Source organism: Aulonocara stuartgranti (assembly GCF_965226115.1).
Source record: "Aulonocara stuartgranti genome assembly, chromosome: 19".
NCBI classification, from domain to species: domain Eukaryota; kingdom Metazoa; phylum Chordata; class Actinopteri; order Cichliformes; family Cichlidae; genus Aulonocara; species Aulonocara stuartgranti.
The window spans coordinates 12,866,459-12,889,886 of record NC_138955.1 but is presented as its reverse complement, the minus strand read 5'-3'; the positions used below and the strand labels follow the sequence as shown (position 1 = coordinate 12,889,886).

At 40.1% G+C, this 23,428-nt stretch overlaps 1 protein-coding gene across 1 annotated transcript; it reads right to left on the bottom strand.

The window, feature by feature from the left end:
• Positions 1 to 1,597: 1,597 nt before the first annotated feature.
• Positions 1,598 to 23,428, bottom strand: paplna (papilin a, proteoglycan-like sulfated glycoprotein). The gene is given in 28 exon segments (XM_082515043.1): positions 1,598 to 2,193; positions 2,195 to 2,328; positions 2,866 to 3,041; positions 3,506 to 3,614; positions 4,485 to 4,612; positions 5,015 to 5,161; positions 5,324 to 5,369; positions 6,127 to 6,254; positions 6,350 to 6,508; positions 7,867 to 8,332; positions 8,879 to 9,005; positions 9,114 to 9,198; positions 9,375 to 9,573; positions 10,380 to 10,460; positions 10,670 to 10,820; positions 10,913 to 11,089; positions 11,872 to 12,076; positions 13,959 to 14,085; positions 14,189 to 14,312; positions 14,773 to 14,945; positions 15,022 to 15,102; positions 15,279 to 15,402; positions 17,075 to 17,205; positions 17,366 to 17,468; positions 17,775 to 17,835; positions 20,896 to 20,999; positions 21,080 to 21,142; positions 23,195 to 23,428. Coding segments are annotated over 27 exon segments (3,624 nt in total). The 5' UTR covers positions 21,131 to 21,142; positions 23,195 to 23,428; the 3' UTR covers positions 1,598 to 2,166.

Here is a 23,428-nt window from a genome sequence, read left to right as displayed (position 1 = left end):
GAATGTCTCATCCTAGGAGGTCTGTAACATTCCAGGGTGTTCTGGTGTTCACCCCCACATCCTGGGAGCATGGGAGAGGTCGTACCTTGTTTTATTGTTTTACGGTAGGATTAACGTAGCTATGTCAGTTTTAGTCTAAGTGCTTTTTTACATATAGATGAACTGTTGGACCAGCAGGTTAAGGGAAGTAGTTTATGGGGACACACACACACACACACACACCCCTCCACATTCCAATGTAAGGAACAAACGCTCACTGAAGTGTAAATAAAGACCGGGGCAGTTTCTCAGCGCGAGTCTCAGTTCTGGAGGCTGCCCTTGCTAGCAAGAAATTCTGCGTGTTTCTCTTCTCTGATTTTCTACTGAAGAAGTGTTTTAGAGTACATCTCTTAACAGTGATCCTGCGCATTCCAGTGCTGTGCAGTTGGTTCAAGTTGAACGTTGCAAACCTAAGCCATGCTGCCATGTTGTTTTTAGAGAGAAGAGGCTTTCTCCTAGTAGCTCATGGTATACTTATTCTGTCTTACTCTCATTAAACTGTCATGAACTTTACATTTAACCTGCTAACTGAGGCCTGTAGAGTCTGAAATGAAGCTCTTTTTTTCCCCAGTTTCTCTGTGTAATAGAGAATGATCTTGGAGTCAAGTTGCTGGGACTTCCACTGCTGGGAAGATTGGCAAATGTTTTGTCTCGTCACTGTAGCAAGATGGATTTCAGATTGTCTGTAAAGTACCTCATACATTTTCCCAAATTGAAGGGCAGCAACAGTTGCTTGTCTCAGATCAGCACCAGAACACTCCAGACCAGCAAGCTTCCTAAATGTCTGCATTTATAAAGAAGCTCACACTTGCAATTGATCAGTTCACAAATGACCTCTTCATGTTTGCTCACTTTGTTAAATAATAACATGACATAACCTGATGTTTGTCTGAGGTTGTGTTTCCATAATCTTAGGGAAAGGGCCAGATTATTTTTTATGACATCCTAATGTGCAAAGCCTTGGACCTGAACTGTAAATATAAAGATTATTAAACAATGAGTTTTATTTTACTTAATGGCTACATTAAGTAAAATATTGCACTATACCATTTATTGTCTGTCTGCCATACTATAGCTCACAACTGTACTAAAAAAATATTAAAGATATAAGGAGAACGCTCCACAAATATACACCACGGCCAGGAGATTAAATACTGACTGTTAGCTAAAGATTGTTTTGTTTGTAGAGCCAGCAAATCCATCTTAAAGCTAGAATGTAAGTGGTTAAATTATGTCTATGAAAACAACACAAGAGCAAAAAAAGCTGATTGCTGAGAGATGTTACAAATGTTTATTCTTACTGTTAGACATTGCTTGACTTGACGGTTGGAATAGATACTGCAATATGCAGTGGAAAAACATCTCTAATAAATTTAGAGATGTCACTGAATTATTTTCCAGTGAAGGTTCAGTTATGTTCATATTCAGTTTCCATCAAGTGAATGAGAAACTGTGGTTCTCATCTTGGGCGACACCTTGTGGTAGAAACTGGAACAATTCAGCACACGTGTATAACGTACAGTCATTGAAGTCAACCAAAGTTTTTAATCAAAATATGACCTTTATTGTCAAATAATTACATAGAAATAAAAAAATAGTGGAAAAGTCTTGCAGAGTTTCATTATATGATACAGAAGCAGCAATGAGTGCAGCCTTGTATCAGTGATTTACTGGCATGAAAAAAGTCATTTCAGCTTTTTTAATAACATATATAAGAGTTATTATCATCACGATTCTCAAAAAACAGAGAATATATAGATCAAGTGAGAGCATAACTCATTTTAAAAGGTGTGGCAGAGTAAGAACGAGTTCATCGTCTCATCACATTCAGACTTTACAGGTTTACGTTCTATTTTAAGGCCCATCTTTTATCGTTCCATAAGATTCCCTGAACACCACTTACTTTGTAGCTTTAACTACTGTGCATCTACAGTGATCCGTCCCTTTTTTAAGATTGCAATATTCAAAGACATTTCTGTACAATCTGCTCAGGGTTTTTTGAGTCCTTTTGGCAAATGCAGCAGCTCGTAGTCGACAGCTCGAGTTTTTTAGAATCTAAATGGGAATTCAGATCCCACCCCAGTGTCCACCACCACACATCACATAGTTTTTACACCCTCTGTGGCTTTAACCTGGTCGACCAAACCTGTCGTTTCTTCTGCGAATGCCTGGTGCAGCTGGCACAGCAGAAACTGGAGTAGTATGAGTTGGAGCAAAGTCGGGCGTAAACTATCAGCTCACAGTTGGCAAGCTCAGGCTGGTCCAAACATTCTGGCGGGAGGTCAGCGCCTGCAACGGCACAGTAGATAGGGTTTTAAAAAAAAAAAAAAAAAAAAAAAAAAAAAAAATTAAAAAACCCACAACATTAAAATTTAAAGCCTGAGCCATGAAATATTTGCCAGAAAATTCAATTTCTTTTTTAAATGGAGTGCTTATGATGAAATACAAATTTATTAAATATTAATTTGCATATATCAAATTAATTTAAATCATTTTAATCTGTTAAAATGTAGATAATATTCAGTCATTTTTCTGCAATTGATTTCTTAAAAATGTACCGTGCAGTTTATGTTGTTTTTTTCAGGAGGAAAACTCACACTGGTGATTTAGAAATCTAAAGAACTCAAAGTCACTCACATATAAAATATGATACACTTGACTTTAAAGGGTTAAAGCAAAATCATTGTTTAAACTCAAGCTAAAAATAAATAAATAAATAAATACATGATGACATCGTGGCGAATAAATAAGTCAGTTCCAAGTTCAGTATTTCTACTTTCCCTCTGCAGTGCAGATAACAGGTCTGAGCTGATTTAGCGTTCTCACCTTGCTGTGTTTCTTTAATGACCTTTACTTCAGCTGTGGCGCTCACAGAGTAAATGCCGGTGTAAGCGTTGCAGGTGTACGTGCCCTGATCAGAAGGCTTGACATTATTAAGGATCAGGCTGCCGTCAGAAGACAAGAGGATGTTGCGCCCATCTGGACGCACCGGTACACCATTTCTGTATTTAAAGAGAGCAACAGGAAAGGTTTAGGTACATTATTTAAATGCATTCAATAGGCACTTAAATTAAAAATCAGTTCACTCTTTTTAACGCGTATATTAATGCATGCATGCTCTGTAACTGCAAGTAACAGAAATACAACTCATGGCTTTATTTCTGGATTTTAGGGCCATGAAATAAATAAGTAAGTAATAGTAATAAGTAATAATAAGTAAATAATGTCAGTGTTGATGACAACAAGAACTGGATTTATATATTTTTTTGTAGACAAATATCACCTTATTTAACATTTAAGTCGTTAAAGTTATAGGGTGTATTTTTGGGTCATTTTTACTTTTATTGGGGATTCTTTTTGAATGCTATATAACCTAAAAATCAGACAGTTTAACAGATGTTTCATGCATCTCTTCCACTTATTCTTAATGATGTCTAATAAAGTAATAACAATGTCATTTTTCCACCTTGACCAGCCTATATTGACGTTGTCTCCTGACACCACACAGGGAAGCATGCCCGTGCTGCCTTCTGACACTTGGATGTTATTGGGAGCTGTTGTGATTTTCAGATCAGCTGGACAAAGAAACCAAGAGAAAAGATCATTAATGTCACTTTTTTCTTACAATAAGTTTTTACCGTTTAATCCTGGGTCTTGCCCTATGGGTAAAGTTTTTTGTTTTGTTTTTTTATAAAAAGGCAATAACAAAAACACCCCAAAATAAAATTGGTCAACAGTTACTTAAATTAAACAGAAACTGAAAGACCCCAAAAAAAAAAAGGGCAAAATATTAACAATAATGTTTCATAAGCAATAATAATCACACTCCAGTTTTATATTTGTTTACTATCTGATGTATAATTGTTGTTTTTAAATAAACTACACAGCCTTACTTCCTCATAACACTTATTCCACATGTTTATTGGTCTGACAGAGAAATAGATTTATTTATCATGTGATCAACTCAGCTGTAAAATCTTAGGAATGTAAATTCAGAAATAATATGTTCATGGTCTGGATCATATGAACTGGATTAGTGTTTATTTGGTGTTCCCATACAGTCAGTAATGCATTGAAATGAAAGGAAACAATCTGTTTACAGTACGTGTTAGATTTAAAATATCTTTGGTTTTATATAATAAAATAATAATAATTTAGTTTTTACTATATTTCTATGAGATTTCTACTACAGTTCATGTCTATTACCACACACTCATACACTATTTCAGTGCTGTTCATTGTATTTGAACAGTGCAAGCAGAGAGAGGCAGTCAGTGACATTTACTGATCTCTGCTGGTGATTATCTGAAACTGCAGCATCGGGTTTCAGTCTTACAATCATAATTTCCCTTCTGAGTTTGATAAGCTATCTATCTATTGCACACAAGCATCCAAACAGTACATGTTTAAAAAAAAAATATGATGAGGCTATGAATAAAACTCACGCTGGACTCTTAGCTGCAGCTGTCGCTGCTCCAGCTGCTGCTGGTTGGAGGCTGTACATGTGTAGACACCGGAGTCATCAGACTTCAGAGGGCCGATGATGAGGGTGCCATCTGAATGCTGAGTAAACCTGCAGCACAGCCATCAGACAGGACCTCAGTTTACACCGACTTCTTCGTAAATTACTCATCTTTATGGTTTAAAATGATAAAGTACTGAGACCCTAACAGGCAAACCAGGGCAATTTATACCATACTTTAACAGTGTCTGCATCTCTTGGATAATAAAACAATCTCACATGGATAAAGACAGATCAGGTTATTTTCTTTAGACTCCAAAGTTCAGCTTGAATCAGATTTATATATAAAGTGGACTAAATAACTGAGCTATGCTAACTGACATCACAGCGGTAATAGATCTCAAAAATAAAAATACTAATAGTAAGAACCATGGATAAAAATCAAAGAACTTTCACTGCTAGCAATGTTTTTAATAAAGGGTTCATAACTTTCTGAATGTCTTCAATTATTACCTGGGATCACTGATTAGCTGTCCATCTTTAGTCCACCCAATGCTGACAGACTGCCGAGCTGAGGAGGGGACAACAGTGCAGGGCAGTCTGGCAGTTTGTCCTGCTCGCATTTCCACCTGGGCTGAGCTTGAGCGCTCAATACTGAACCTGACAGAAATTACAGGGAAGCAAAGACAATGTGAAGTGATTCATTTATACTGTTAGAAATAAATCAGAATACTGAGGTTTCCATGTGCCTGAGCTCTTAATATCTCCAGAAACCGTAAATAACCATCTTCAGGTGCACAGATCCACAGATATTCTTCTCACCTTGCAAATGGACCGTCTCTGGGAAGCGAGGTAGAAGATGGTCCCTCTGTGGCCGAATACACAAACACAAGCACATATGAATGCTCGCAAACAATTCAACACACAGAGTGAGCACTTGCACAATGTCATTGCATAAACACCAAGTGACTTTGCAAGATCAGCATGTTCTGACACAACCTATGACATCAGAGCTTTACCCCAAACTTTCTACATGTTCATGTGACAGACTAATTGGGGTCAAAGTCGGTCAAATTAGCAGTTTGACCGAATCCAGCCGATTGTATATCAGGGTGTGAGAACGTCATTCCATGAAAAAAAAAAAATCAGCCTCCCAACTGACCCCTTTACAATCAGGCGCAAATTTTTTACAACTTTTCTCTTTTTATTGAAGCAAAATGTTACATTCACACAGACTCTATAGTATATATAGGATGTAATTTCACACAGATTCTCAATTGAGACCATCTGAGACCCCTCTATAGGAATTTTGAAACATTTCTTCAGGTAGATTTTACTTTTCCCAGGCTTGAATTGATCGATTAAAAGATCTTTATCACTCTGAGCCTCTTCCAAAATATGCCATTTCCCCTTTGTCAGCAAAAGTCACTCTGTTGACATCAACTATAAGAATATGTAATTCAGATCATGTCCCATATATCAGTTTGTTTGGACTGTCATAGTAATGTTTTCCAAATTCTTCCACTACTTTGTATCTTAACTTACTTAACTTCAGATATAATTATCTGCAAGTGAACCTACCAGTCTTGTTTTGACCATAGAGGTTGTGGCTGAAATGTAATTACCTGAGACAGCCAGGTAAATGTAGCGGTGGTCTCTCTCTCGTTCTCGAGTGGCCACACACAGGAACCAGCCAGAGTCCAGCTTAGAGACAGGACCTACTAACAGAGAGCCATTGGGCTGTTGGTGATGCCTAAATGTAATTAAAAATATAGATATAAATAAAAATAGCAACAGGAAAAACAACTTTAATGTAAATTAAGTCACCGAGTACGTTTCTCTACATACCTGTGAGTTGATAGAGGTATACCATCCCTCCTCCACTCCACGACAACGGTGGAGGAAGGTGGAGGGCTGACTCGGCAGGGCAGCACAACTGTTTGGCCAACTAAAGCCTCGACTGTGGATGGGTCGGTCTTATCAATCGTTACTCCCCCCAGAGTCAAGCTGAAGAATAGGGAGTGATAAAAGGAAAGGAAACAGAAGGAAAACAAAGGAGAAGAGAACAGGAAAAAGGAAATGTGAAAGGAAAAAGGACAAAGGAAGAGACGTTTGGAAGAGAAAAAAAAAAAGTCACTTTATGCTCCACTGTTGGTACTTTTATCAGCAGCTACCAAAGCAAGCATAAAGAGCGCCCACAACCTGGCTTTAGGAGTTTGTCAGATAAAGCTCAGAGAAGAGAAATCCACATGCAGCCCAAAAAGTGACGAGACAAAAAGTGCAAAAAAACCCAAATACAAAATACTACGAACATACAAAAGAGACAAGGACACCTTTCATGTAAAATACCCAAACACCACTAAAGAAATCTAAATCTAATACCATCTAAACAAGAAAGAGAGATTTAGGGACCACACACATAGGATGACTGAATTATCACAGCAGAATTTTTATTAGTTTGATTTCATGACATTTAGGTGAAGACACCAAAGCACAGACGTGATTGGTGGTTACTGACACAGAGAGGTAGCATGCACAAATAAGCACCAACAATAATGACTGACAGAGAGCAGTGAGTCCCAGAAGCATTAAACAGCGTTGATGTCCATATAAGGTGTGTGAGGTCTGGTGACTTCTTCTTGATTTGGTTGAGGTTAAAGGAAGAAATGAGGTGTTGCGACATAAGCAGGTGTGAGAGTGAAGGTCTGTGGAGCTGGAAAGAGCTGTGGCTTCATTTTAAAGCAAGAGTTTAGATTATATGAGCATCGAAAGAGTCTACAAAGACGGCATGTTACACAGAAGCACAGTACATTAAGTATTTTGTTGAACAAAATCCAGGAAAAATGGGAAAGGTTGTTGAAACTCAACACCAGGCTGGAAAGCACACAGCCTGATTTACTTGTGGGTGAGGTTGGGTGTGGTCAGAGGTGTGCTTTGTTACACCAGATGTTACAGGCAAATGACACACCCTCCATCTGCTGTGTCAGAAAGAGAGCTTAACCACATGGAGGGTAAGACTAAGTAAGCTATGTTCTCTGTTTTGTTCCCTGATAGACTTTACTAAAGAAAGTTTTAAAAAAAATTTGGATTGCATAAAATATAATTTGCTTATATATGATTTTTGGTTGCTTCAGCTCCACCGTCATATTTCCAGGATGGGTGAATGAGGCACATGATTTGTCTTTTGATTGCGTTTCCATCTCCTATAGCCCACTCTTTGGCCCTGCAGGGTAGAGTGAACTGGGGCTCCTTCAACATGAATTAGAAGGCTCTGAACAGCATTACGAGGCCAGTAGTGGTAGTAGTGGGGTTGGATCGGGTAGGGTTAGCTTTTCACTGCTCTCCCTGGGTCTTTGGGGTCTTACCTCGCAGCTGGGCCGGTGTGCTGTGCAGCTGTGCCATGTGAAGGCCGGCGTACCCGCAGGTAGACTCTACCTCTGTGGGCATTAGTGGCTGCGCTTGTAGCCTGTCTGCTGGTGCTGCTGGTCGAGCCACGCTGGACTATGAAAATCCTCCCCATGTTGCGTGACCGCCCATCCGTTGTAGATCCTCTTCCAGCTGAGGTCTCTGCTCCAGTCGTGCTGTGTTCTCCAGCTGCGGTTCTTGTAGACTCTCCAGAGGGAGCTGCAGGCTGCGGGGCCTGCCGGCTGGGTGCAGGTCGTGGACATGTCCGTTTGCACTCTGCTAGGGTCATGAAGTTATTGCTGTTGCCGTGGCATCCTCCATACCAGAAGTGCACACATTTAGAGGAGATGACATCGAAATGGTACCGGGACACCCAACTGCTGCAGGAGCCAGCAGCACGGGGCAGGGAGCAGATTGATCGCTCAACTGCACAAAGACAACACAATGCAGATCAGCTGTTTGTCATTGTCAAGCATTTTCTCAAACAGGGCTGTCTTGCATAGATGTATTGTGCAAATACAGAGGAAAAACAATATTATAGTATTTTTATCAAGTATAATTTGAATGTTTGTGTTCAGTATTACTACTAAAATGTTACAGTTTACTGCAGTCACATATTTGTTTATAGTCAGTTTTCTTACTACAGCACTATGGGGCCTGAGGAGTAAACATGAAAAACAACTCCCATGTTTTGTACTCAGTAAGTGTCCTCTGCTGCATACCATTTTTTGTTTCTCTGTCTGATTATTTCTTCTCATATTATGACTGCCAATTGCTACAACACCATCATGGCCAATATATCAATCATGCCCATGAGATGCAGGTGATCTAGATCAACTGGATAAAAGCGACTGTTAGAGTGACCTCTAAATTGGAGCATCTCAGTAACCAACAGCACAAAATTATATCTTAACTGGAAATAATATAAAAATTAAAAAAAAGATTTCTCTTCATTGAGTTTAGAAAACTTACTATAATTAGGAGGATTGGGGCAGCCCTCCCCATTGGGTCCTCCTGCAGGTGTGGTGCGGTCATAGCAGCAGCCATAGGTGGTGGTGCGGCATTCTACTGCATTCTCAGTAGGGAGAGAAGGTGTAACCTGAAAAGGCATAACACATGAAATAAGGCAATATTTTCTCATTCTTTAAAGAATTTGACTGACATTTGACCAATTCATTCATTCAGACTTTTGTGTGCTTTTGCTTACAGTTGGTGCAGGGTTCACATACTCCGCACAGCCTTCCTTATTGGGGCCCTGAGCAGCCGTCACACCATCTTCACAGCAGCCATAACTGACACACAGAACAGGAAGAGAGCAAGAACAGTTGGTATTAAAAGTTTGAGCTTCTGGTCATGTATAATGCCACATAGTCCCCTGGTTAGTAACCAAGTCAGCGACCTTAAAAAAAAAAGGGGGGTTCTGCATATGACCTCAACTGCAGTGCAATAACAGAGTGCAGGTGGATACCTGGTCTGAATGCAGGATGTTGGGACAGGAGAGGGAGCTGGAGCTGATGGGCAACCCAGACCCTGGGGGCCTCTGGCTGAAGTATGCCCATCTGAGCAGCAGCCATAATAAGACTGGCTGCAGTGGAGAGCCGGGGCGGAGCTGTGAGGGTCGTAGACTGTATTCGTCTGGGTTGGATCTCTTGTCTCAGGCCTGCGGGCTACAGGCAAAGCCAAGTGAGTGGTGAATTCACGCATTGTACATGCAAAACAGACCCCATAGTTCACCATGGTTCACAAGACAACACCATACAAGCAATAGGGACGTTCACACATCGGTTGAATAAACAATAGAGTCTGTCATTGTGTTTGAGACCACACAGTGAGTCTGTACAGGATGCTGAAGAACAAAAAAAATCCATACTCCTTTTGTTTATGGGCTAACAAAGCAGAGGAAATTATAAAAGAAATGATGATCAGCAATCTGACGTAACAATCTGAAGGAAAATAAACACACAAGACGTCAAACTTAAAATTCCTGACCACTGGGATAGCACATGATGCTGAACATGCCAGAAACGCCACTGCCAGCACTAGCACACTTCAGTGCTTCAGAAATATTTTAATCAGGCCAACAATGACCATGGAACCATAAAAACATGTCAATCAGGCCCAGATAATTAGTGCTGGGACAGGCTGAATGGGGTTGAAGGGGGGTGGAGGGGTTGCTGGGGACAAAGTGACAGAAGTTATATCAGCAGAGAAGAGGGGATGCTGAGCAACAGCAGGGCAATCACACCTACAATTAGCTTTTAATGCTCCAACCATAATAAGAAGATGGTATGTTTTGTTAGTTTTAATTGTTAATAACTGGTTGACAAGATGTTACCTTGGTGATGTCACATTGAGCTTTTTCAGTGGTTTTTTGTTTACTTTCTGAGTAACTACGTAGCTAAAAATGCTTACGTACTAGCTTATTTTCAATGCTGATGTGATTATGAGATGCCTTTGAGAGGTAGAGTCTAACCTGTTGCGTGATCTGGCACATAAGGCTGGAAGCCAATCTGAGTGCTGTCATGTCCCCGTGGGTCCTGAATGCTGGGGACGACTGCACAAAGTGTGGATAAAACAAACGCAGAACAGTGTAAGCATGCAACTTAACTGAAGACTGGCAGCAGTCACAAAATGTTAAATTTAATTTTGCACATTGTATTTTTAGATTGCAGTCTATTAAGTAAATGGAAATTTAACAACTTAACTTGAGAAATAAAATAAAAACAGGTGCATTGTTTATTTGCTTAGTTAGCATTTGCTCACCCTGTGGGCTGTAACAGGGCTGGGTGTTGCAGCGCTCCACTGTGAGTGGTTTGGGCTGGGTGTTACACTGGTCCACAGGGTACAGGTTCCTCTCCTGATCAGAGCAGATCACCTGGCGCTCTCGTGAGCCAGATCCACAACTCTTAGAGCACTGCAGGAAAATGGAGAGAGTTTTTCACCCATACAGCTGCTATAACTACATTTATGAGTCCTTGTTTGGTTGCATGTGTGCATCAGGTTTACCAGTCCCCAATCTCCTACGTGCCAGCTGATCTGTTGGGGGCAGGGGGCCATCTCACATCGTTGGACAGTGGCCGGGCGTAGCAAAGCACTGCAAGATGTTTCATCCAGCCTCGTACCATCTGAACCCATACAGGTCACTTCTCTGGTCTGCTGACCTGAACCACAGGTCACTGAGCACTGCAAACACAAGGATTATATATCAAGTGCATCGATTACACTTTTTTATAAAGACCCAAGAAAGATGAAAATTTTTAAATATAACCCAACCTTACATGTTTGTGTGGTATTTTAACCTTATAGTCAAATGTGCTTATCATGTAATTTTACATTTAGGACTTTCGATCTGATCTGAGGTTTCTTCCTGTGAAGAGGGAGTATTTGCTTCCCACCATCGCCAAGGTTTGCTCATAGAGGGCTGTTTCCAGAATACTATGGCATCTTACAGTAGAGAGTGCTTTGAGGTCTGTGTTTTGGTGATTTGGTGCTATATTAAAAAACTGAATTGAACTGAGTTGAGGTAAGCCACTTTTTTCTAGAAACAAATTACTCTAACAGAGTGTAGATTAGATACCAGTGTTTATTACAGCTCAGTAAAGCAAAAACCAGCTTCTCTGCTTTGTAGTTAGTTGGATTAACATATTATTTATGTATAAATCTTTGTTTAGGCTGGTTTAGGGACTGCAATTAATACCATCTTCACTCTCACAATATATTACATTTGTTCCCAGAGTCAGAGGCCAGAGGCTTTTAAGTATGCAGCCTATTTTTTTTCCAAAGTAATTGACACAACGGCCAGAAACTGTCAGAAATTCTCTTGATAAATGTGAATGCTCTTAAAGTTCATATTTCTTGATATCCTTTCCCACATTTATACTCTGTGCTGGTTGTATTTTTTCTTTATTTAACTTATTTGTAAAGTCTTTTACCAGGATTTGAATAGAGTTCTACAATTTGCTCACCGCACTCCATCCAGTCACATGGTACTCAGCACATTTCTGCATGTTGCAGGTCTGCAGAGAAGGAGGGGCGTCAGCGTAAGCGGCACAAATGGCATCCTCCACCACGCGGGGTCCCGAGACATCATTGGAAACACACTGCACACTGCGCACCTGAGAGCCTCCACCACAGGTAACTGAGCAGGCGTTCCACTCCCCAGTTTGCCAGCTGAGAAAACCACCAAAAGACAAGAAACAGGAGTCAGTCTCTTTGCTGCCGATATAGACACTGTACAGCTTACCATACAGCATACACAGCTTCAGCCAAGAGGAGTGATGGGAAGAGTTTCGTTCCAAAATCAGGAAAAACAAATGAGTTGAACAAATACTGTCCAGTTTGACTTCACTGCTCTTCAGAGCCGGTTTTTTACATTTTACTTTAACTATAACATAAACATTTCTTCGTCAGTACCTGACCTGGGACATAGTCTTCCATAAAATCTTTAGTAGATTATGTATATATTTTAAATGTTATTTTTGGCTGGATGCATGGATAAACTAATACGGGAAAGAAGCGTTATAATTTTCAGCAGTGAGAAATACAAAGACATTTATTTTACTTTTTTTTTTAAAAATGAGCAGAATAACTTGACCTATGACCTACATGCTAAACCTATTTGTGTTAACATATCAGCATTTTTTTTTTTGACTGACAAATTCAATAATTATTTCATATTTGATGCAAATCGCTGTTTGGAATGAAACCTCCGGATGCCTTTAAAAGGCTGCGCTGCTGTTTGAACAAAGCCTCTCACATGCAGCTAGAAAAACTACTAAACCCCTGGACACATACACACTGATAACAACACTTTTAGAGACAGACATCGAGACACCAGCTGATCCCAGATGAACCTCAGACAGTGTTTTTCTCACTATAATAGCTTAGAACCGGCACTAATGGGGCTGCTAGAAGCATAGGCAGAAGTGAAAGCAGCAATAAACGGCATTTAATTCCTCGCATCTCCGCAAATTAAGCATCTACTGATTCTGGCTTTAGGTGTTAACTTTAATGGATACTGAGGGTGCAGTTAGAGTCACTTGAGCTACATAAACATCTCAGGTTTCTAAGCTGCAGCAGCATGAAAGAAAAGAAAGCAGGAAATACCAGAAAGTCATAGACTAAAGCGACTATTTACTACTTAGCACTACTGCCGTGTCCCAGCCTGAAAAGTACACAATCCCCAACACCCACGGCATGACGATCTTTAACCTCTAAGCGCCTCACAACACATTGGCTACAATATTGCACAGGAACAGAGAGCTTTACAGTTTGCTGAAGAGATCAGGCAGCAGCCCAGCTCAGGAATCAGACACAGGTGCCACAGCTTAAAGGTTAAAGAAGAAGAAGAGTTGGCTCTTTGGGGGGGAAAATGCTACATCCAATCATCCATCACTCACTTTACAAAGTGCTGGATGTTGTCTAAGGTAAATGAGGGTCATTAAAAGGTTGAAAAGAGATCTCTGAGCTTGACAGTTGCCCCATGCCTTCATCCTTATCTCACATGGACAGAACAGACTTGGCACTAAAGACGGACTTGACTAGAGTCAAACACTTCTAAAGGGGGAGAGATCGTGCTTTCAATCAACATTTCTGGTCATTTTTGATATTTTCAGCCCAATTTTAGGGACAAGTAGCCAAAAATGATTCGTTGTAAAAGTGTTTGTTTGACAGAAAGTATGGAAATGATCTAAGAGAGCTAATAAAAGAATCTTTTCAAGGAAATAAGTGAAAGTGTTTAATTATTTAGATCTTCCCCCGGTGTTTGCAGACACCTAAAACTCCTCTACGAGCGCTGAACATGGGTTACCTGAACACAGAGGCTCTAGGCCTCTTTGAGGATCTCAACAACTGTGGTGGATACAGGTACGCCATCCTTTCAGACAGGCATAACATACCAACAACAGTCAAAATGCTGCTCTGGGAGTTATTTATGGTACTCTTTAAATTCATTCATTCAGAGTGGAGCAAAGTAAACTCTGGAAACGTCTAAAATTTAGCTTGCATTTACTGAAATAACACATTTCATTTGAGAAGTTTAAGCATTACTTACCTGCGGATTTGTGGGCATGGTTGAGGGTTGCATGTACGGTTGCTCTGTGGCCTCGGCAGAGAAGCACAGAGATAGTCAGGATAGGCCTCATTGTCGATTGAACAGAAGACCAAACGAGACTGGTAGCCTGATAAAGGAAGGTATGGAGCTATTATACTGTCCAAAAACAAGGATGTTTAAAACATTTTAAATTAAATTATGCTGGCAACAAATAAAAGTTGCAGTCTAACCTGATCCACACTCTTTGCTGCAAGCAGACCAGGATCCATAGCTCCAGTAGTAGCCCTCTCTGGAGCGTCCATTTGGAAGGTAGTATTCATATTCCACTCCCTGATTGGGCTCCTGGCTGATCAGCTGAGGGGACAGGGTTAATTTTAACTCCTACTTTTATCCACACATCCAAAACGCTACCTTAAGTTTACAATTTTAAACAAACACTTATGGCATGAAGAAACTAAATGTTTCTCTTTTCTGGAAATGTTTCTCATATATTTCTGTGGCGGAGGTGTGGTCCCTGGCTCAGCTGCAGGGGAGGGAGCTCAACGGGGCGGTGCCAGCGAGGCAGGTGAGAACACAGCTGGTGGCATTTGGACTGATGACAGTCTTTTTCCCCTTTTAGTGAGGGAGGAGACGAGAGAGGGGAGGATGGAAAGCTGAGACCAGTGCAGACCAGACCGTGGGTCGTTGTATAAGAACCAAAACAAACTTGACACCTGTGAGCACAACCATTTTGTGTGTGTGGAGTGCATTCTACAATTTCATATTTATAACCCTGTGAAGTCTATTTGATCATGAATGGTCATTTGTTTTTTACCTCAACAACAAGTGGTTCAGTGGTGGGGCCACGGCCGATGATGGTTTCAGGGACACTGTCGCCCTCAGCTCCTCTCTGGTAGTACAGCATGGTGCCGCCAATAGGTGTGGCTCTGGAAAACTCAATTACCCAGTGGCCATTGAGATAGTACTCTCCACGTAGATTCTTGATAGCTGTAAAGAAGTTGTAAATGTCAATTATTTTGATTATCTTGTAGTGTGTTTTCTAAAAGGTCTGACACACACTTACCGAGGTAGTTACGTGTGGCATGTGTCTCTCTGATGCTGATGGTGGTGGCTCCAACGGGGATGATGAACATCTGGTTGTAGCCTGAAATAAAAGTGGCAAAAAAGAAGAAACTGGGGTTTAAACTTCAGGAGAGGATTTAAATGACACATATTTAGATGATGATGATTTATGACATTTATCAGGTACATGTTGGGTACATATATCATTTGGCATATCATTTGGGAGTAAGCGTGACCAAATTATAATATGAATCATACCGGTTGGCAGGTCGCGGGCAGTGAAGCTGTTCTTGACACGGTAGCAGGACTGGCCGTTACCCCCGCACTGCAGACAGGGGTCCTCCTGCTGAGGAGACTCCAGCATGTTGTCGCAGCCCATACGCTGATGAAAGGAAAAGTTGGGAAAAAATGATCAAAAAAGAAGATGAAAACCACAGTTCACCTCAACCTGTATTCTGTGTCATTTAGGTTGTCTTCTGCAGATATAAACAAGCACAAATAACATCATTTAAAAACTTTAAATCTTGATCTTAATAAAAATCAGATGTGTTCATCTTGTAAAATTCCTGTCTTTGTATGACAACTGTCAAAGTCATGACTCCACTATAATAGAGAGAGATTAGAAATCATCTCCCGAGAATATATGTGCTAAAACATTATTTCTGTGAAACGTGTAGTTTGAAGAAAAACATGGTTGGAGGTGAAATAATTGAAAATAAATAAATAAAGACCCGAGAAAAGAGTGGATTTGGGACAGCTGTTCCCTTCAGGGAAGGTGATAGAGACATGAAGTCAGAGGTTAAATTGACGAGGTTTACTCATGAGGAAAAAGTTGCAGCAATAATTGCATGAGAAAAGAACAAGAGCAGAAGTGTTTGATGTTATACAGACTGAAGCTAATCTTTCATCCTGCTGCTCAGCTCCACTGATTGTGTCCTGTCTGATTAACGAAGTGATGCTGCATAAGCAAACCCCAAATCATGGATGGGCAGACTAATCAAATCATTAGACCTAACTGGCAACTCATATCAGGCTATGTGTTGCATTTTTTAAATAAGACCTCTACAGCTCTTCACATTCCTTTAGTGTGTGGTAAACACCAAATTGCATATGTTATACATACTGTATGGTATTTGAGCTGCCACCTGCAGGGCAGAGAGCAGAACTACAAAATATGTGCCTTGCAACTTAGTTAACTTTATCATTGAAATGTTCATGCACACATTTATTAAATTGCAACCAATATATTTTTATCAATCATGTTTTCCCAAATAGATTTTGACCTCTGCTGGACACTACGTATTCTGCATGCAAGTATAAGGTAATGTACTTTTAGTACATTACATTTAGTACATTAGTTCAAGGAGTACTTTTAGCTGTCTCCTTGTTTCCCAAGAGGTCACTACAGCGGATGGATTTTCATATTTTATTTGACACCACCCTCCCATTTATCCAGGCTTGGGCCAACACTAGGAGTAGACTAGCTTGCTCCCCATTGAGGCTGGCTCTCAAACCAGGGATCTTTTGTGTGTTTTTGTGCGTTAACCACTGCATGTAGCTATTACTACTGCATATAACTGTGTTATGTGCAATTATAAATTGCTTTAACACGTGTTTTCTTGTCCACATAGAAACCCCAGATACAAATCACACGTTCGTGTCAGGTATAACCGGGGTAAAAATGTCAGCAGGGATTGCCCTGGGGGTAAGTGCTGAGGAGAAGCCAACAGGAGCATGTTGAGACTAAAGAACTTACAGTACACTCATATTTGGAAAGTTTACCACTTAAAATAATACAATAAATTTCCCGTTACATAACCTATAACAGACAGAAAAGAATACTTATTATTAGAATTATTAATACTCTTTCTCAAGAAGTATGGAGTAATAAAAAGTTACGGTTTCAGGACATTTTCAGGACAAGTTGGAAAACATAGAATTACATTTAGATGTCACAAACCTCCTTCCTACCCTCTCTGTTTTCGTCACCTGTCAGATATTAATTTCTTTGTGTGTGTGCAAGTGTGTGCGCAATATTTGGCGGGGCATCCTACCCTGCACACTCCATCCACACAGATATCCGTCCGCCCTGGGTGACAGGGCGTAGCATCAATCACGGCTCTGCGGTGGCGGTAGAAAAAGTTTTCCCCTCTTGGCATGCAGTTCAGCTCACAGGGGTTCTCAGCTATCACAGAAATAAGGCTAATTTTAACAATTTAAAGAACTTAGAAATACAAATGCTCACAAATAGCCGGTGCTTGGCAAATGTCACAAGAAAATTCAGTCAATAGTATACATAATATGGCCTGTCAAAGCAAACTCTCGGCTTTGTTTTTGTTTCTGACCTCCGTAATATGGAAGCCATTTGTAGCGTTTCCCGTGGAAATCTGTCCCATCAAACTGGGAGCACTGCTCTTCGCGGAAATCTCTGGATCCCTCTGGACAGTCCTGAGTTGAATAAGGAGATGCAGCAAAGGTCAAAGGTCAGTAATCCTAAAATAACTACTGTATTGTATTTTGAATTAATACAAATTCAAAAAATATATTTACAATGTCTTCTTTAAGGAAGAAACACACTTTTGTACTTTGATTTGCCTTAGGTTTTAGTGCATCATAGTGATTATTGCTATCAAGTTATCGTGTTTAAAAAAAAGTCCTTTGATATATAAAAAAAATTTAGAGGTCTAAATATAAAAGTATACATGAAAATAAAAGGTTGACCATTAAAACCAAATTAGTTTCACATGTGATCACCTGGATGTTGCAGGACCGATATGACTTGTCTGGTCCCACACAGTTGTGCCCTCCATCCTCCCTGAGTGCAAATAAAATAAAACATGAACATGACATTTCATGTAATACTTTTATGAATGAACCCTGATCTGCCCGATATAGTGAGAGCAATTTCCACAAGAGTAGAAGAGACTAAGACCTCCTGACTGACTTTTATCCTTGCTTCTACTACTCCTTATGCTTTAAAAACACTCCACAACATCATAGATACATTTCTTTAGATGCTTTAGAATCTAAAGCATCTAGGGTTGCATCAGGGCTGCCCAATCCCAGTCCTCGAGAGCTACTATCCTGCAGCTTTTAGATGCATCCCTACTCCAACACAGCTGAATCAAATGGTTTGATTACCTCTTCAGCATGCCATCATGTTTGGCAAAGGCCTGATAACAAGCCATTCATTTGATTCGGGTGTGTGGGAACAAGGATGCATCTAAAAGCTGCAGGACGGTAGCTCTCGAGGACCGGGATTGGGCACCCCTGCTTTAGATGCTCTGTGTTTCTTAATGACCACTTCATTTAAATTTGTATCACAGACTTTCTGTTAAAAGAAGATGTTCACAAATAATCCTGTCTTCCTTCTCTCACCCCAACCGCCCCTCCCTGAGCCTGGTTCTGCTGGAGGTTTCTTCCTATTAAAAGGGAGTTTTTCCTTCCCACTGTCGCCAAAGTGCTTGCTCATAGGGGGTCATATGATTGTTGGGTATTTCTCTGTATGTATTACTGTAGGGTCTGCCTTACAATATAAAGTGCCTTGAGTCAACTGTTGTTGTGATTTGGCGCTATATAAATAAAATTGGATTGAATTGAAAATGGGCTGACGATCCAGTATAAAGTCATTGCCCTTAACTTCCCATCAAACTCTCTCACATCTTTCCCAAGTAAAGTTTCATAAAAACTTGACAGCTTCTCATTGCGAGACAAAAACAGTTAATGAGTAGGTGCAATGAATGTATGCAAATACAGCAGAGACTGTCTGCACAAGCAGAAATAACAAGTTTCAGCTCTGACATTAAACAACATTCCTCTTTAATCTGTACCTGTTAAAAAAATGACCTCTCAGCACAGCAGAAGCCTCAACATCAACATTGCTAAGCCCTAGTTTTGCACAGACATCCGTGCACATGCCAGTAAACTGCGAGATAGCAGACTGTTTCGCCACTCACCATTCCAGCACTGCTGATAATTCATGATTTAGTCATCTTCAAAAGTACCAGGCCTTAAGCCGTAAAACAAGACATGCTCCTGTCAGCACACCTGAACTGAAACTAAAACATGTCAAAACAACGGCTTTTCACTTAATAATGGAAAACAGCACATTGGCAGCATTAAACACTACTTTCAGTTTAAAATGATACAAAACAGAAATGTGGAAAAGTGGCAGTTATTCATGCAAAATTATTGATTGCACATAATTGAAACTGATTATAGCCCCGACTGACAAAATGACAACCCCAATCATGCTTGTTTTTCTTATGAATGTGTGTACTTTTTTTTTTTTTACTAAAATGAATGTATGGTGAGACGTGGGAGTTCCTGTAAAGCACAGAGGGAGCTGTCAAATCACTGTGTTTAAAGGAGTGATTCAGCAAGCCTGGCAGACAAGATATGACAGAGTTCATCTGACTGGCAATGGGTAGGACCTCTTCCCTATTATTCATCATTTTCCTAAAGAAGGGCTACAGACTCACTATAAGGCTCTGACTCACTGGCTGACTGCACGAACATGTTGAAAACAAGCATCAAGAGACATCAGACATCAAAACACTGCCATCAAGCTTCTACAGAGATGTAGAAGCTGCACAAACAGCTATATCAACACTGTATGATAAAAACAACATATCTAACAGCTTGTGGTCAGGTAAATGCAACAAGATATGACACATGAAGTAAAACAAAGTACTTAGACCTGTTAAAAACAGCTCCTCACAGACTTGTTCTGTCTAGTGGGAATATTTCTGCGCAAAAGAAAATAAGACTTGTTGTTTTTAGAAAGGTATTCAGTATATTAAGCTAAATTATAGGCCGCTGAGATACTCCGTCGTCTACTTTACAGGAAGACTTTTGTTTTAAGCCTCTTTGATAGTTTTATTTATAGCGTGGCTATATTAAGATTGACTTTTTTCTCTATTTTTGTAAGGTACACTGGAGAAAACGAGCGGAAATGCAGGAAACAAAGCGGGGAAGTGACACAGGGGAGAGAGGCGGGGGTGTACCCTGGACAGGTTGCCAATCTAAGGCTAACACAGAGAGACAGACAATCATTCCTGCCTACATTCTCAACTATAGCTTATTTACTCTCGCCAGTTCACCTAGCATTCACTTCTTTGTCTCAAAATGAAATGATCCGTCAGTGCTGCCACAGCAGTCTGTCACACACCTGAAATCCTTCAGCCAGTAAGTTAACAAGAAAATCTACAGCTATCCATCCATCCAGTTTAATCCCAATATCCAGGTAGAATTTTGAATGCTAGTTTTATGTGTAATATAGTATCTTTACTTCAATTTTCTCATATTTGTATCTCTGTAAAAGATCTGAGTACTTCTTCCAAATGGCAATATGCCAGACGGCCCCCAGCAATACTGCAACATTTACGGGAAAAGCTGGGAGCGTGCTTACATATTAGTCACATGTGAGAGGAGAAGCTTTAAAAACCAATCCAAAAACGAAAGAAAAACTGTACGTGTTACTTAAATGTAACAACACGTGTGCCGCAAAGGAAACCTAAAATGTAATGTTGACTTTTAAAACCACTACTGAAGCAGAAAAATGGCAGCTCGAAACGTTCACTTCCCACCTGATCCTCTTCAGCAGACAACCGACAACACACAACACAGAGACGTCCTTTTAATATTAAAGGGCCCCTCCCTGCAGTGTGTTTTTGGAAGTAAGACAAGCCGACATCCTCGTGACTTCAAGGCATTCTTTCACAATAAAAATACACAGTCTGTGCCCGTGAACCTCACAATTAGCTTTATTCAAACAGGAAAAAACTCTGTGTGTGTGTGTGTTATAAGTTTATACATGTATTTATGTACATCAAGATGCATTAAAATGGATAAAGTTAATGTGCAGAAGACTTACCTGTGAGTAATACAGCGCCTAGTTCTCACAGTCACACCCCCGCCACAAGTCCGACTGCATTCTCCATATGGACCCCATGAGTCCCAGTAATCCACACTGGGCCCCTGGGTGCAAAATTAGACATCAGAATTTGACAAAATTACTTTTTTTTCTCAGTGTTTTTCTGTATTAGCTGGGAAATTACCGTGAGAGCTGGAGTCAGGAGCAGCTGTAGGATTGCCAAAGGCAGGAGCATCCTCGTTATTCCCTGGAAAAAAAAGAAGAATTAAAGGGCATCCAGAGTTAGTCATTGTGACTAATAAAGATGACTGCACATGCAGCAAACTTTTTCAAAAACAAGCCAAGAGTGAGAGAGAAACAGTAATTGATTAGGCGCACAACAAATGGGTTAACACAAGCAGAACAGAGCTCTAAGGAAGAGGGGAAAAGACTAAGCAAAACACTGCCGGCTGACACTCAGTAGACATCATTTTTGTTGCCTTGCAGCATTTCCTAAAATTTCCTAGTACATAAATCAGTTTGTGGTGCTTCTGCACTGCTCGTACTTCAGTGTTGGGTACTTTGACAGTTTTACAGACAGACTTTTACAAAGTTTTTTTCCTGGCAAAATGCAAAAACATTTACTGGCTCATCTTTAGATATGCATTGTTTTTCTTAGTCCTCTATAACAGTAAGTTTAATATGTTTTCCACTGGTCCAAATAGTGATTATTGAAAAAATATTCACCAAATGTATGACTTGTTGTTCCAGTTATTGTTAAAACTGGACATTCACAATCCAAAATGCGCATATAGTGACAGGAAGAATGCGGACATGAAGAAAGCCTCTTTAGGAAAAACACTTTTTATCAGATGTCCATCACTTCAAGCGCCAGCCTTATCATTTCCCTCTGCTATCTCATTGCTTAATTGCTTAACTGAGCTAAAATGTTTCCTTTGTTGCATGTGGAGAGGCTGTTTGTTTGTTTTGTTTTTTCCAGGGCAAATTGCATGTTTCCTGCCTCTCTGAGAGTGAGAAGGGGGTTGTCTGTAGCTGCCAAATTACCCCTGACCGCTTAGCCATGACCACCAAACTGAAAGGAAAGTTACTTCACAGCAAATACACAAAACAAAGCAAAAAGGATGGCCGTGCCCAAGTGAAGAGAATACAGGGTGTCAGCTGGTCTGTCTCAGACATATATACACAAACACTTACTGAGCCATAGGGACAAAATTGAGTAACTTAATGCGGTAATTGGCCTGGGTGGGGTTAATCTGAGGCTGTTCTGTCTGGACCCGCAGCAGTCCTTGATGATGAAACCAGCACCTCCACATAAAACTTGTCATGTCATTTACTACTGGAGTGGTAACTGGTTTCATGAATGAGTTAATAAAATAGTTAATAAAATACAAATCTCTGATCCAAACCCTGTAATGTTTAATTGACATTTTTATAATTTCTATTTATTGTTTTTTTTTTTTTGGGGGGGGGGGGGGGGGGGTTGCTTCAAGGCTGGTTTGTATTTTTTTTCCCTTAATAACAATTAACTATTTTTTTAATGAATTCATTTTACACCCATCAACAACCACATTAATCGTGAATTTCTGCTTTCATTTGTTTCGGTGGGTTCAGCTATAAATATTAGTTCAAAAACAATAATTTAGAAATAAACTCGCCAAATTAAGCACTTTCGAAAATAAATAGAAACACAGAAATACCCCCACAGAAACACATCTAATAAAAAAAAACTTCATATCATTATATTATAGCTTTATTAAAAGTATTACAACATATTAATGCATCCTGAAACAAAGCACTAGAATCAAATATTGATTAAAGTTTTAAGCTAATAAATCTTAGTTGTTTTAACAGCGATTGTAAACTGATCCCGACTATAATCGGTCACTGATCTATTTAGAAGTTCCCTATGAGATTCCAGCCTCGCTCCCTTTTTATTGTGCCGGCTCATAAAGCCTTTATCCTCGGGCGATTACATGCTTTTATCCAACCAAATTAACAATTATTCGCCAGTCAGCGAGGGCATGCAGTGTCTTGTGTCCTCTGTACTGTGGGTGAAGAATCTCTGCATCAGGCACCTGATCAGCCGGGAAAATTATAACAATTTAGCCTATTTGTGCTATTTCCATATTAAATAATAATAATAATAATAATATTAATAAAACATACTATTAAAACAAATGTTACCTCCTATGGTACCTCAGTGATATTTACAAAAGCACTATCGGTGACTCGGTGACCGTGAACAGGTTAGTTTTAAAAACTTGAAGTAAAGTCAGGTAAAATAATGTTGGATCCTCACCGTGTTCAGCGGGTTTAATAATGTTTTCTTGGAGTTCCAACCCGTCGGACCTTGCAGCGCGCAGCAGACCTGACAGCTGGTTTCTCTCTCTCCGAGTTTTGACCTGAAGATGCTACCGGTGCAGTGTCCTGGATATATGAGGAAAGTTATCTGGGAGGAAACCTCTCGCTCCCTCTCTATTTCTTTCTTTCTGCCGTGCGCCCAGCCTACGAGGAGAAGAGAAAGACCCGTTGG